At 31.5% G+C, this 15,649-nt stretch overlaps 2 protein-coding genes across 2 annotated transcripts; one reads left to right on the top strand and one right to left on the bottom strand.

Annotated features, from left to right (window-relative positions):
* The first annotated feature begins 4,108 nt into the window (after positions 1–4,108).
* On the top strand, positions 4,109–10,630 carry LOC100252829 (vesicle-associated membrane protein 722). The gene is made up of 5 exons (XM_002267027.4): positions 4,109–4,561; positions 8,151–8,292; positions 8,395–8,515; positions 9,636–9,698; positions 10,264–10,630. The coding sequence occupies exons 1-5, from the start codon at positions 4,372–4,374 to the stop codon at positions 10,405–10,407; spliced, it is 660 nt and encodes a 219-aa protein (XP_002267063.1). The 5' UTR covers positions 4,109–4,371; the 3' UTR covers positions 10,408–10,630.
* A 455-nt stretch (positions 10,631–11,085) lies between these two features.
* Positions 11,086–14,728, bottom strand: LOC100258071 (pantoate--beta-alanine ligase). Its single transcript, XM_002266294.5, has 4 exons — positions 13,895–14,728; positions 12,867–12,980; positions 12,378–12,509; positions 11,086–11,415 (listed from the first exon to the last, which is right to left on the bottom strand). The coding sequence occupies exons 1-4, from the start codon at positions 14,486–14,488 to the stop codon at positions 11,299–11,301; spliced, it is 957 nt and encodes a 318-aa protein (XP_002266330.2). The 5' UTR covers positions 14,489–14,728; the 3' UTR covers positions 11,086–11,298.
* Between the last annotated feature and the right edge of the window lie 921 nt (positions 14,729–15,649).

Here is a 15,649-nt window from a genome sequence, read left to right as displayed (position 1 = left end):
AACCAAATAGAATATTTTGTACAAAATATTTTATGCCTTTTAAAAATTTTAAAATTTGAGGTAGAAAACTTCAATCTTTTTAAACAAATTTTAAAATCATTACTTGTTTGTTGCATCATTTATAAAATTTACTACTATTTTATAATTTTAAAAACAAAAAACAAAAAACAAAAAATGTGTCTAAACGTGCACTTAGTTATGTAATAATCAAACATAATTTTTCTTTTTTATTTTTAAAAATAAAAAGAAAATTTAGAATTACTAAACATGTTTATTTCTTATAAAATGTTCAAAAATATAATTTAAGAAAGTTTATAGCCTCTTTGGCAACGTTTTTGAAAATAGTTATTGAAAACAAATTTTTAAAATAGTTTTTTATGGTTTTTAAAAATGGTCCTATAATGTTTTTAGAAAAACTTGGAATATTATCCGTTGTTTCTTAATATTTCTTTAAAAAAAATAATCATCATGCTTTATTTTCAATCATTCTCATGTGTTTACAATTATTATTATTTAAATAATTAAATATACTATTAAAAAAAATACTCCTTTTTTTTTTCAAAACAAGTTCTCAAAAAAAAAAATTCTAATAAGAAATTATGAGATTGTTTTCAAATATAAAAAATAGTTTTTTATTTTTAAAAATAGATAATTATTTTTCAAAGCAATTCCAAGTGGGCTGTTATATTTTTTATTTTAAAAAAAATTTATCAATACCACATCTAAAATTATTAAAAAATTTATTAGCAACTTCAAAGATATGAAAAATAAAAAATCAATAAGGGAAGGCTCAGGGGTGTGGTTCAAAGTAGAGATGGTTGGTGGACCATCACTAGGGTTTCCACCTTTTTATTTTGGTAGCCACCTGCATTAGTTGCACCAATGATTATCTGTTATTATCTAACACATATGTATTGGTGTCACTTCAATTTTAAAAAAATTAGATGTAACCTAATGTGAATATCTTGTGGAATTCTTACATTTAATATTAATTTGGCTCACCTTTTAAATGAAGATGGTAACAGATTGGGATGTTTTGGGCATTTTCAACCACTTAATTTTATAGTATAGGTTTGACATGTTGGATAAGTTCTAATCAAAAGCTTAAAATAAGTCCTTAATTTGTGGTAGTATTCCATATATATAATTTATAGAAGGTGATAAAAACATTTTTTTATTTTGAAAAATCTATGCATTGATTTGGTACTAGATTCAACTTTTAATCTAAATAGTTTAGTTTAAAGATTTGGTGGTGAAATATAAACCATTTAACGGAAAAAATATATGGTGAAATAAAGCAGATAATAATGACACTAAGGTGGTGTTTGTTTTTTGGCTAAATAGAAAAAGTCAAAATATTTGACTTTTTCTATTCAGCCAAAAGTAACATCTTGACATCATCCAATATAACTAAACTGAACCTATTGATAACAAATTCATTTTAACTATGTTGGATGATGTCAACAAGTTACTTTTAGATGAATAGAAAAAGCTAAATATTTTGGTTTTTTCTATTCAGCCAAAAAACAAACATCACCTAAGGTTAAGATAGAAATGCATAATTGATGACAACAGAGTGAGTTTCGGGACAATCACCCCTATCCCAACCCCATTCAATTTATTTATATCTATTCTCATTATAAAAAATAAAAATAAAAAACTAATTTAAAACGGTTAGGCATAACGGGGTAAGTATAGAAAATTCTCATATGCTGTTTAAAATTTTTCAACATTTTTCAATTTTTTTTATTCTTGAAATTTTAAAAGTTATTAAAAATAAATATAGTTTATAAATAAAATTATTATAAATATTTATAAATTATTTTTATGAAAAGTGATATTTTATTTATTTTTAAAAAGTTGAAAAATGAAAAAAAAAAGCAACTAAAATAATTTTTTATTTAAAAATATATATAATTGAAATGGGCACGAGTGTGACAAAGTCATATCCAAACCCGCCTTAAACCTGTTTATCTTTATGCCAAACCTTTCCCATTAGGGATGAGGTAGATAATCGAAAACTCACCTTATTGTCACTTCTAGGCATAATAAACATCTCTTTATTAATGATACGTTTCTATAGGGTATAGAAAATATATTATGTTTTACTGTAATCTTATCATTTTCATTTTGCTTTGGGAAAAAAATAATATGAATTTGAGATTATACTTTCAAAAGCATAACCTTGATGAAGAAAATATTTTCTTCAACATAAAACCACTTAAATTTAAATAATTACACGATTTTTATTTTCATTTTGATCTTTTAAATTAGAAATTTTTTAAAGAAAATTACTCACACATGTACAAGTTCTCACTTGGGGTTGAAAAGAAAACCTTTTCAACCAATACTTCTAGGAAATTTGGCATCCAGAGATTTAATATTTTATAATTTTTTATTAAAAAAATTTGAAAATGTAAGATTAATTAGGACTTATTGTCTAAAAACAATAAGAGCATTTTTTTTATTCATACAAAAAAAAGTCTAAAATAGTGATGGATTTAAAAAAAAAAACAAGTAAATGATAAAAAAAACTGTTTTATTGTTTGAATGAATGCAAAGATTATTCAAAATATGTTGATAATTAGATAAGAATATAAACTTGACCTAACTTTTCTCTTCAATGTCATTTTCTATTATTCTTTGGATTAGCTTTGAATAGACAGAGAAACTAGATAAGGTTCAATGTTTGTTGTCTGTTTGTTTGCCCCCATCTTTTTTTTTTTTAAATAAATAAATAAATTCCTTTTTTTGGGTGGCTAAAGTAGTGCTTTTAATTTAAATCAATGACGTTGAGAACCCTCAAAGTGGATTAATTTAAATTAAATATGGGTTTCTTTTCCAATGTTTGGAATTCATTTCTCTTTTCATTATTTTTAAATATTAAAAGCGTAAAAAAATTCAATTTAATTTTTAATTATTAAAAATATTGGTATTATTTTTTGTTTTTGAAAACTAAAAAACATTTGGTAATCATCTAACAAGCATAAAAGTTTTTTCTTATTTTTTTTATTTTTATAATTAGTAAGTGAAGACAATTTTTATAGGTTAATGTTGTTGGATTGGTAAAATAAAATAAAATAGGGGATCAATACTCTATGTTTATACCCTCATTTCATGATTTAGACTATCGAGATGAAAAGTTCGATAGATGTCTTTTCAATATCATACACTAAAGGTACAATTTAGACAAGTTGATCCAATCGTACTCAACCTAATCTTTGCATGACATTAAGTAATTCTAAATATTTAGATGAAGTTTGAGTTATATTTTTCAACCCCATCTTATTTTGGGTTCAACTTAAATCAAGGTTCAAACAATCGGAGTCTAACCTAATCTCGATCTTATATTGTTATTATCTTGAAATTTTATCCCACTTTCCATTTAAATTTTGATACAAATATATAGATTTTTTTTTTATAAAAAAAAACATCATCGATGAATTTTGAATCATATAATTCAATTAATTTGACAAATTCAAACAAAATCTAACCTTAAAGAATGGAAGGATATGTTGGACATAGGAATCCTAATGTTAAAAATTGGGTTAATTATTTTTTAATTTGGGTTGAGCTCGAAGTAAAGCATCGACCTGATCAACTGATCCAAATTACAACCTATCATATGCTTTTCTTAAAATGAAAAAGTAATAGTGATGGTAATTTTTACTTATTCATATTAAAGGTTAAAACCAAAAAATAAAAATATATTACCAAATATAATTTTTGAAATAATTTTAAAATTTTTAATTAAAGTAAAAAATAGAAAGCAAAAATACAACCAAACAATATCACATAAATATGAATACCATTATTACATTTTATATATTTTATGTATAATAATAATAATAACTAATAAATTATTAATTACAAATTTAATTTTAAAAATCAACATCTCATCCTATTTTCAAATGCCAACCATTTTTAGGTATCAATAAATTTAGTTCAATAAAAAATGGCTTATGCCGTGAGTTAACCTTTACAAATTGTTGAATAAAATGAAGTAAAAAAATTTATTTTCTTGATTATTTTTCTTGACCTTTTCTTCTTCATAATCAAACAAAAAAAAGGGTAATTTATTAAATATTATATTTATTAACACATTTTCTATTACGGGTATGTTTTTAAAATTCCAGGGTGGAGTGCAGGCTCCTTGTTCAAATTCAAACTCCTGGTATGCGTGGCATTTTCGTTGTTTTCGAGAAATAGGAGCCCTATTAGGCAACATAGACACCACTGACCACCCAATAGCTTCTCATCTAAGCGAGTAGGAAAATAAATCCCCTCTCTTTCTCCGAAGCCAAACAAGAAATCCATCAGACTTTCTCTCCTCCTGTACACTTTCTCTCTCCTAGGGTTAGGTTTGTGACGATGGGCCAACAGTCTTTGATCTACAGCTTCGTTGCTCGTGGAACGGTGATCCTTGCTGAATTCACGGAGTTCTCCGGTAATTTCACCAGCATCGCTGCGCAGTGCCTCCAAAAACTCCCTGCCACCAACAACAAGTTCACCTATAACTGCGATGGCCACACCTTCAACTACCTCGTCGAAGATGGCTATAGTACGTGGTTTTTGTGGGTTTTTGTTGTTTCAGCTCTGATCTGTGTGTGGATCTTGATGTTAAATTGGTTTTGTGTTTATCCGTGATCTGATGATAAGATTTGTGTTGTTTTCGTTGATTTTAATATCGTTTGGTAGGTGTACAAATTTTTAAATAGTGATTAACTTGTTTGGATCATTTCTGTGTGAATCTGCTCGGCTGCTGAGAAAAATATTCAGAAAAAGAGGAAAGATGATAAAGGTATTTGTTATTTTGGTATGATAAAAATTTGAAATGAAAAACTGAGCTCAACTGAGCTAAGGAGTTGTTTATCAATCCAGATCTTTAATTTTGGATGGTAACTGTGGTATGTTGAATAGGGTGGTGTATCTGATTGGTTCTAATGAATATCAACAGATGAAAATGTTCTCTTGGTGCATATGGTGTGTTAAAGGGTATCTGAGATCTGGTTGCATGATTACTGTTGCAACATTGTGCAACATTGCTTTGGATTTTTGTTGATTTCTCGATGATCTGAATAAAAAAAAAAAATTTGTTCCCAAGCTTTCCAAAGGCTCTGCTTGCTTTATAGTGGTGTGTTGTTTGTGATTGTTTATAACATTATCACATTATCACATTATCTTACTAGTGGAAACATCACTTCCTAAATAGGGAGTTACATATACAGTAAGTTCTGGCTTTTTATTTGTGATGATAGAAGGATGCTGTTATAGGTTCATGTAATGTTGCTTGGCTCATATGTTTTTTTTAATAATCCAGAACTAATGGCTTGTACTCTATTACCTGCTTTGCTTTTACATCTGCGTGCTTTCTAGACTGATTGAATACCATTCGAGAGCTGTAATTTGTGAGTGCTGTGATGCTGTCCTTTAATTCTGATTGTCTGTTTACTTATTGAGCGGTTGGATGGTTGCTGGTTGTACAAAGAATCACTTATTTTAATCTCTTATTATGAATGTGAGATTGGGCTTTCCTTTTTCATGTTGAGCAACTGACGCTTAATGTAGCACCATGAGCATTTATTTGTTGAATGGTAGTAAGTGGTTATTATTTGTATTTTACAACCTAATTAATATGGACTATGATGTTATTATGAGGGTAGTGATATATCCCTCATTAATACAGTATCTTGCTTGATTTTCAGATGCTTTAAAGAGGGTCCTCATTTGTTATGGATATTTACTTTATATGGTAAATTTTTTAAATAATTGTGCATTTCCTGTTCCCTCAGACAATCTTGGTTAATTGTAATTTGTCACCTGCCCACCTAAGAGCTGGAGTATGCTTGAAAGTAAATTATCATAAATGCATACTGTGATTTTCACAAAATTGGCTTATTTAATGCACAGCTGATATATGCATACAGTAAGAAGATGGAAAAACGTACAGGTGTGGAAAAGAAAGTTTTCATAATTCTGATCCCAAATTGCAACTTCCTAAACATGAGCTGGAGTTCTAGACATATTTGTGCATAACTAGAACCCCATATTTCTAAATCTGCAATCCACATGAGTGGATTGACCAATTATTAAAAGAGGAGAATGAAAATATAATGAATAGAATTTTCAAGAACTAACTCCCTCCCTCCCTCCCTCCCTCACTCTCTCTCTCTCTCTCTCTCTCTCTCTCTCTCTCTCTCTCTCTCTCTCTCCCCTCCTTATTTGCCTAATTTTTTTGGAAGAACTCTTTTCTGTTCTTTTTGATTTGGAAAATAATATTAACACTATTAAAAGGAGGTTATATTTTTGCTGCAGTTTTTATTATAGCGACTAGGGCCTCTTTGAGATCTTCAATTCTTATTTTTCACAAGGTGCATGGGTTTTTTTATAAGTATTAGATTGGGCCACGGGTTGTCCTTGAATATCATTTTAGTAATTATCATTATTTCTAGTGTATGAGACGTGCAATGAATGGGGTGAACAATTTAAAGCAATCCAAATGAACATAAATTGAAGAGATGATGGTTGATGGTTGTTGAAGTGATTCAGTTTAACAATATAAACTACACCATGAATAGAAATCTAATAACATATGCATAATGCACAAGGTTCTAGGCTAGAATGTTGGCTAGATGCCAATCTTATTTGTCTTTTTTTTTTTTTCCTTTTCTTCTTTTGATAGGCAAAAGGAACTAATGGTAGCATATTGGGAATGTATAGAGCACCATATGGACATAGTTGATATTGCAGCTTTATTTTAAATACATGATTTTATAAGGTTCATGAGAAGAGAGACCCTTAGAAAACTACATGTGACCCCATATTTCTATTTGCACATGCCTGTTTGTTACACTTACTGGGAAAAATTTTTAGAAGTAGAATATGTTTGCATTTTCTCGAAGTATCTTAATTATTTTTTCTTTAAGCATCTTAATTATTTTTTCTTTAAGCATCTTAATTATTTTTTCTTTAAGCATCTTATAAATGAACATGTGCTCTAGATAGATGGAAGGTCAAATATTAAAGCTGCTTCCAACTTTCAAAGCATATTCAAGGAGCTTTGAATGATGTTTGAATGGTGTTAAGGCTATTTTGTCATTGATATTAAGTAGCTGGATATCCAGAATTCCTTTTCTTTCCTTCATAACTTGTTCTTATGTTTGAGAACCTGTTTAATTAGACATAGGACTGCTATTGCATACATGTTTGATCAGATATTTACTATCTCCAACCAGACTTTCACCTACCAACCCCTCCACTCCTGAAAAAGAAGGACAATCAACAAGAGAAAAAAAAATCTGCTTTGGAAGCAAGATATTCCAACTTCATGTTTTGCCTTTTGAGTATCAAGATGTGAACTGCATTGAGGATCCTTGTACTCATGTTTCTTCAAATATTATGACATGGGGCAAAGGAAATTTATGATTTTCTGAAATTGGAAAAGTGACAGTTTCTTATGTTCTTTTCTAGGAAAAAAAAAAATTTCTGAATTTATAGTTAGAAGCAATTCTTTTCTTGCTTGCAGTGTGTGTTCAAGTAATGATATGTGATGCTCACTGAAGTTTCTTGTATTCCTTTTAATCTCCTTTGTCAAGTAAATTTAAAGAAATTGTAAATGAGGGATACATTGAATTTTTTGGCCTTTGAGGCCTGCCTCAAGTGACAAAGAGGTTGATGTGGATGAAGGGAGGAGATTAAAAAAAATTATGTGCAGTAAATGTGACATGTAGTGGGATAGGGAGGTACTTGGTGGTTCATCTGGATAACTTGTGAGCCAGTTTTGATTCAATTGGTTTATCCCTTGTGCTTTTTGATGGTATAAATCTTTGTTGTGATCTAAAAGATTAATGAAGAATAATTATTGTGATTTTGATGACCATCCAAAGAAGAAATATTGTTACTTTTATGACCATCCTAAGAAGAAATAGTGGATTTGATGGTCAGGATCATCTTATTGCATGCTATGTTGTTCATAACAGTGCTGCTTGGTTAATCAAACTTCAATTGGGTTAGATGCTTTGGTTGCTTAGTTAATCAATTTCTATTGTTCATCTCTTGGGCTCATGCTGCCTGTCGGTTAAACTGGGTTGAATTTCTTTCATTTTGATTTTTTATTAGTTTGAACTAACTTTATCTGTTTAATGTTGCAGCTTACTGTGTTGTTGCTGTTGAGGCTGTTGGTAGGCAGATTCCAATTGCATTCCTTGAGCGAGTCAAAGAGGATTTTACCAAGAGATATGGTGGGGGAAAAGCTGCTACTGCCGTTGCTAATAGCCTGAACAAAGAGTTTGGGTAATTTCCATTATTGTTTTTTTCCCTATAACTCTTAGAATAGAATTTGCATTGTTTATTACATATCACAAAAGTGCTGAAAATTTATTGTTGATAATGTAGGCCCAAACTGAAGGAGCAGATGCAGTATTGTGTGGATCATCCTGAGGAGATAAGCAAGCTTGCCAAGGTGAAGGCTCAGGTTTCTGAAGTCAAAGGAGTAATGATGGAAAATATTGAGAAGGTAAGGTTGTCAGTTTGTTGTGCATTTGCACCCAATTGTTGAACAAAGTTGTGTTATTTCTCTTATTCTTAGTGGGAAGTGATTTTAAAAAGAGTTTTAAAAAATAGATTTTGAGAACAATTCTTAAAAACAGTTTTTTCAATTGTTTTTAGTCACAAAATTCTTTTTCTGCTTATTCTTTGTGAAGGCACTAAGACCATGTTTGGTTGACTAGATATAATATGAAATAAGATAAAAGATGAGATAATATATCTCATCTCATATTTGGTTAATGATGGAATAAGATAAATTATCTCATCAATTATCATATCCTATTACGTATCTTATTACATTTTCAACTAAACATGAGATAAGTGATAGATTATATTATCTTACCACTTTTTAAAAAATAATGTTTTAATCATGAATATTATTAATTAATTAATAAATAAAAAAATACTTGCTGAATTATAAATTGTAAAATGATTTTCAAATAATACTAAACATGTTAGAGACTTCATAATTTTTTAATAACAAATATTGTGATGCAATATAAGTTTTATTATAAACAAATGTTGAAATACAATATGTTTTCTATTTCTTTTTTTTTATTCCTTTTACAAATCAAATATAAGAATGATATAACAAACCTCATTGGATATAGTACCTTAGGGTATCATATTTCATTGAAAATGATATTATAGGATATATATATCCTCTTTAGTAGGATGTGATATCTTAGGATATATGTATCCTATTTTATTCTATGCATCCAACTGAACATAGTCTAAGCACTTGCATACAGTGCAAAAGTTTCTAAAGTATTCTTCATATGCTTGATTGGTTCTTAAAATGATCTTACCTATCAAAAAAAAAAAAAAAAAAAATTCCTAGAATATTATTAAGAAAAACACCTGAAGATGCTAAATTTGTTTTAAAAAATAATCTATTTTCATGACAAATTAGAAAAACTGTTTCCAATAAAAAAAATTGCCAAACATGTTTTTGAAGTGAGAAAGACTATTCTCGAGACAGTTCTAGAGACACCTTTATTTTCTTTAGTCATGGGATTATGATAAGAATTTTGAAAACAGGGATTTGGGTGGTTGCATGTTTAATAGATAAAGTTGCAATTTTGCAGGTTCTGGATCGTGGAGAGAAAATTGAGCTTCTGGTGGATAAAACAGAGAACCTTCGCTCTCAGGTTAGTGACTGCAAATATATCAGTCCTCCCCCCCACCCAAACTAAGATTCTTAAACTGGAATTGGGTTGAAACATAGATGGCCAAGTTTGTGATTTATCCAGTGAACTTGCTGGTTCTCCTACCTGGTTAATGTGATAGAAATGAATAAATTCAATAATCAAAGATATAAATAAATTAGAAATTTATGAGCACATTGTAAAAGGGTTTAAAATGATGTGACAAAATACATGATACAATGAGATTGTGGAACTTTTGTACAGAAAAAATATTTTAAAATCTATGTTAAGTGGTTTTGTCCCAAACTGAGCCTTAGGCTGCCCATTTATGGGGACTGGTATCCATTTGAAGAGCTGGTTTTAAAGAAATATGAATTTGATTGATGGCCTGAAAAGTTCAGTTTCATGGGTGACAATGGTAGCTCTCCCCTAATGTATCAGACATGGGCTTCCTCTTCTTCCTATGACCCCAAAGAAAAGTTCATTTTCTGTGTTTCTATGCTTTCATTGTGTCTTATTTTGTCTGCTGTCTAATGATAAAATGAGGGCATTGATGACGGTGTTGCAGGCACAAGATTTCCGGCAACAGGGAACCAAGATGAGGAGAAAGATGTGGTTGCAGAACATGAAGATAAAGCTGATAGTTTTGGGCATCCTGATTGCCTTAATTCTCATCATAGTGTTATCCATTTGTGGTGGCTTCAACTGTTGATGTGAACTTGTGTTTGGTTAGAGTTGATGATTAAAATGAATTGGTGCTGCTGTGTTGTTTCCGAACTTCCCCTAAATGTTTACCTATAATTTTGTTTTTGTTACACGTCTTCCATTTCTGCCCATAGTCTGTATTGTAAGATGGTGCTTGTATAGTCTGGACTGATGTGAATTTTTTTTCCCTATATTAGTAAAAGGGTCCCTTGATGCGTGGAAGTTTGTCATACCATGATACATGACCCTTCAATAGTTTATTTTGGTAAGGAACCTAAATCCCCTGCATGTGCCGGCTACATCCAGAAAACTTCAAGGTTATGTTTGGTCTGAAAGACAAATACGGGAAAAGAAGAAAAGAAAAATAAAAAATAAATTTAGAATTAATTTAAATATATTTTATTTTATTTTTTTATTATATGAAAATTTTAAATAATTTAAAAACTTCATAAAATTTTAAATAATTTGAATTATATTTAATATATTTTTTTATGTTAAAATTAAATATGAAAAAATCATTTTTTTTTAATCTTTATTCTTTATAGCCTAAATTCGAGAGCAACCTGTCATATAAAGCAAGGACTAATAAGTTAAGCAAGGATTAATAAGTTATTTCTTAGTTCTTTCATCGACCCACATATTAGCACCAATAGTATGTAAATGTAAATTAGCCAAACTTCTCATATTGGAAAATTTGTTTCTTTAGATTCTCATTTTAAATCGTAAAGTCGTAGAATGAAATTATTGAGTTACACATCTGACCAGAAATAACATACAAAAATGGGTTCGAAATGGTCAGTGATAAGTGAGACCTCATCACCTACAACCTCAATATGACTGCATGAGAGACTGCACGCAGGGAAGAATAACCTAATGAAAAGCCAGAGATCAACAGCTTTCATGCATTGATTTCCATGTTGTCGAGGAGCCTGACCTTTCCAAACCGAGCAGCAACACAAAAGACAACAGGATTCCTGATCTCTTCTACCGCTTCCAAACTCTCTTGCTCTACAATCTGCTCATTCCAAACACATGATTTCAGCAAAATACATTTTTACACATTCTTAAAAACTTTCACCAAAATAAATGCTGCACTTTTACCCATAACTATGCTAGGCTAAGTGTGAATTTGAATTTTCACCTTTAGTGCCACAGGAAACTGCTACTTAACCAGTTTCACACAATAACTAATATAGACACAGGAAGCTTCGTATTTTGCTTGGTTCAGGTGCATGTTTGAGAGGGAAAAAAAGACACAAGGTAAGAGTCCAACAAGTCATCTCCCTGGTTTGCTGGGCAAATCCAATAGGAATCATTTATAGTTCCCTCTTTTGTAAAGTTTGCACTTATTGCTTGTCTCTATGTCTATAATTTTGAGACGAAATCAACCTTTCTACTGAAGGCAAATATCAAATGGAGGATTCAATAGTCCCATACACAAGCATAAAACAGTAATTGTGTTTCAAGAGCTGTTCCAAGTGGGAAACAACATAGGACATGAGCCAGCCTCCTAATTAGTAGAAGAGAAGGGCTAACATGTCGCACAATTTCTTTAGATTTATTTCCTACTAACCACTGTGCTATTGAGCATCAACCTCATGTCTACAGGTAATATGATGCAGTGACTCTCAGTGTCCTGCCTCAGGGTCAAAGAAGGCCAATTTGTACAGGTGAACCTTCATTACTGCACAACACTACGGTCTCTAAGCCTGTAGTCAATTACTTCTTGCCCATGAATTACAGAATTCAATGAAGAAAGATCACAAAACAAGCTAAGAACTCTGCCCTCAGATGAAAAATGCAAAGTGTAGAGGAATGGTGCATCTCCCCTGTTACTTTGTGTGTTTTGACCACCCAACTAATTAATGTACTACATTTTATTCAGTGCAATGAAGGATAACTTGGGAATTTAGTTTGCAGTACATCAGAACCAGGCCAAGACAAAACAATCTTAGAGGAAAGTTTTTCCTGTCTCACCTCAGCATAATCAATTCTTCCACCCGCTTCTTCTATTGCTTGAATGACCAAATCCCTTAACTCTCGGCAATTAGTTTGACCCTTTTCTGCAGCAAATTTAGCTCTTGACAGTGACCTATTTATGGACAATGCCTGCAGGGGACAATGGGGCAAATTGAGTCCTTCATGGTAGAGAGAGAATTTAAAATGGTTTGTATTGTAGAAAAGTTGTCCAACTAGCAGAATTTAGATGATAAGTAAAATGAGTAGCTACTTTAACTAAGATTTGTAAGGAAAGAGTTAAAACCTTATACAAAAAGGAAGTATAAGAAAAAAATGTTAAAAAAAAAAAGTGTACAGAATATTTGATTGTTAACAATTACCAACCAACAGAGATCATTAAAAAGGGCATCTACTTTAGATCCACATGCTTGTTTTTATGGGGAAGTATCAGCAGTAAAATTTCCAATCAGTCAAAGAATGAGGAGTTAAAAGTAGCACTGGAAGAACCTTTTCTCTTTCTTCAGGTGATAGGTGCACATTGCGGGAACTCATTGCGAGTCCATCAGCATCACGCACTATTTCTGAGCCTATTACTTTTATGGCAAAATCAAGATCTCGAACCTGTAGAGTCATTCAGGCAATAAATCAGTAAGCTGAACTACAATATTGCTCTAAGGATATCAGAAGACATCATTTTAGTCACCAAATGTCAAGGGTGTGACTTGGTTTTACAAGGCCAAACCAAAGAAAAGGGACCCAAAAACTAGTTCAGACTGTACCGCATACGGATTCATTCATGCCAGAAACTTCTCCATTTATTATCCATTTATTTATAGGAACCAATGATAAACTTCATTAATCCAAGAACACATACAACCATCTCATGTTTTTACTTTCAATTTCGGCTAGTTTGAATCGAACTCTATAATATGTGACTTTTGACATAAGAAAATACATATTTTTTAACAAGCTCTTTCCCTTCCATGTTTTTTGAGCTCTTTTCCTTTTGCCACTTTTATTCTTCCAAAGAACAGAAAAAAAGAGTTGTACAATCAAAAGATGCCTCCACTCACAAAGATCCACACTTCAAGTTCTGAACTATCCTAAAAGGCAGAGACATATCAATGTAATGCAACAGTTGCTTACTAAAAGAAATAGCAGAAAGGAGAAAAAAAGTAGCAGTTGCTTGAAATGACATATCCCACAGTGCACTTCAAATTCCATTTTCTACCATCAAGATACCATGATTGAAAATGTGGTATATTAAACCATGTGACACACTACCATTATTTTCTTTCTTTTCTTCCTAAAAGTCAGATCTAGGGAATAGTGTTTGATCACTTAGAAAAGAAAAGGAAGTACTGAGAATTCTATAAACGTAAGATTCCTAAGTTTCCCTTCTTTTTTACTATTCTTGCCTTAAAATCATGATTATCGCTAAATTTTTCAAGGAAAGAACCAGACTTTTGAAAACCTAGAGCATAAAATGAATCCAACATATGCAAAACATACTAAAATTTCTTCAAAACACTCACCATTCGGCTTATAATTCGCCATTGCTGGTAATCCTTCTTCCCAAAAACAGCAACATCAGGCTCTACAATGTTGAACAACTTGGAAACAATTGTGGCAACCCCTCGAAAGAACACAGGCCTACTCTTCCCACACATACTCTTTTCCAACCTCTCTACCCTTACCCATGTCTCATGGCCAAAACCCCTCTCTTCCAAACAAGAAATCACCCCTTTTCCTTCTTCTCTCACATCACAATCCCCAGAACGCCCACCACCACCAACACTCCCATAATCGTACAAATTGTGGGGGTGGAAAACAGCATCAACTCCGCCAGGAACGGCCATGAGCTTCTGCAAATCGCCATGAAAATCAGATGGGTATGTGGAGAGGTCCTCAGAGGGGGCGAACTGACCTGGGTTCACATAGATTGAGACAACAATGAGGTCGGTGTGCTTGTGGGCTTCTTTGATGAGGGAGATATGGCCTTGGTGGAGGTACCCCATCGTGGGTACCAAGCCTATGGTCTTTCCTTGGGATCTCATCCGCCTCGACCATCTCCTCATCTCATCCTTGTCTCTGATTATCTCTGCTTCTCTGAGTTCCATTGTTCTCATATTTTTTTGCTTCCGTGGGTTGGTGAATTCTGAATGTGGCGTTGGGCCGAGTAGTTTTATAGGAATGGAAGACAAATATGAATTAGAATGTATCTGATAATGAGTGTTTTTTTGTATAAAATGATTGACCCTCCACCCCACGAGGAGAAATTGCCAACAACTCAATCGCAAGTGGATTTCATTGGTGCTTGTTTCCCATGAAAGTATGTTTGATTTTCCAAGAAATTGAGAATGATTAGATATGGTATAGGCAAATAGTAGGGTACCAAATAGATACCCACCAAAGTCTGCAATTCCACCTGTAAATGTTTATGAATAATACAATCGATTATATATATATATATATTTTACTTTTTTTATTTTTAAAAATACAAAATGAAAAGATGTGTGTTTTTTTCTATCATTATTAAAAATCGATGATAATAACTTTCTTTCAATAAAATAAATTTATTTTAAATTTTGAGATGTCATTTCATTAGATTAATTTAGATCCATCTTGAATGATATAATAATATGAATGGCTTATTTGGTCATTTAATTTTACACAAGGAAAACGTTTTGCTAAAATATTCCCCAAATTAGAAGCAATTGTCCTCCAATTTTGACTCTATCATTCAATTGACTTTGACCATATTGTAAGTGCATGTCACCTGCAATGCAAACATAGATTCTAAATAATCAAGCTCTTTTATTATCAAAAAGGAAAATTTAATTTTATGTAATGAAAAGAGAATTTTTGGTCTTTGGAAATCTTAATTCCCCCCCCTAAATTCCATGGTTAGGCCACAGAATTGGGATTATACATGAATTGGATTTGGCAGTAGTTTAAAAAGAGGGGAGGTTGGCAAACAACGAGAGGAAGAATAGAGCCATGTCAAAGTATGGTGGCTGGTGGGTGGCGCCCTCACATTAGACCAAAGTTTATCTTTTTATTTTGTTACTCAAAGTCAAAGGCTGCTTGTTCTCCCTTTCAAGACTACAAAAAGCCAAAAGGGTTGACTAAAGAAAAATGTTATATGGCCCCATCAAATCTCTCTCCTCCCTCATTTATTTATTTATTTAATAAAATTTAGATATAAAAGACCAAAAATATCGTCACCTTCTTCATCCCCACACTTAACCACCGAAACCCTAACCCTATCTCATTTTTCTCTTCTTCTT

This window comes from Vitis vinifera, chromosome 7 (assembly GCF_030704535.1).
Source record: "Vitis vinifera cultivar Pinot Noir 40024 chromosome 7, ASM3070453v1".
In the NCBI taxonomy this organism is placed as follows: Eukaryota; Viridiplantae; Streptophyta; class Magnoliopsida; order Vitales; family Vitaceae; genus Vitis; species Vitis vinifera.
Note: the sequence above shows the minus strand (reverse complement) of the source record. Positions and strands in the feature narration are given on the sequence as shown.

Bases quoted from the DNA above. Each gene is read 5' to 3' on its own strand.
- LOC100252829 (XM_002267027.4), top strand. From the start codon at position 4,372: ATGGGCCAACAGTCTTTGATCTACAGCTTCGTTGCTCGTGGAACGGTG. The intron at 8,516-9,635 runs GTAAGGTTGTCA...GCAATTTTGCAG, and splicing joins TGATGGAAAATATTGAGAAG to GTTCTGGATCGTGGAGAGAA. The intron at 9,699-10,263 runs GTTAGTGACTGC...ACGGTGTTGCAG, and splicing joins CAGAGAACCTTCGCTCTCAG to GCACAAGATTTCCGGCAACA.
- LOC100258071 (XM_002266294.5), bottom strand. From the start codon at position 14,488: ATGAGAACAATGGAACTCAGAGAAGCAGAGATAATCAGAGACAAGGAT. The intron at 12,981-13,894 runs GTGAGTGTTTTG...ATGACTCTACAG, and splicing joins GGCGAATTATAAGCCGAATG to GTTCGAGATCTTGATTTTGC. The intron at 12,510-12,866 runs GTTCTTCCAGTG...TGTCCCCTGCAG, and splicing joins CACCTGAAGAAAGAGAAAAG to GCATTGTCCATAAATAGGTC.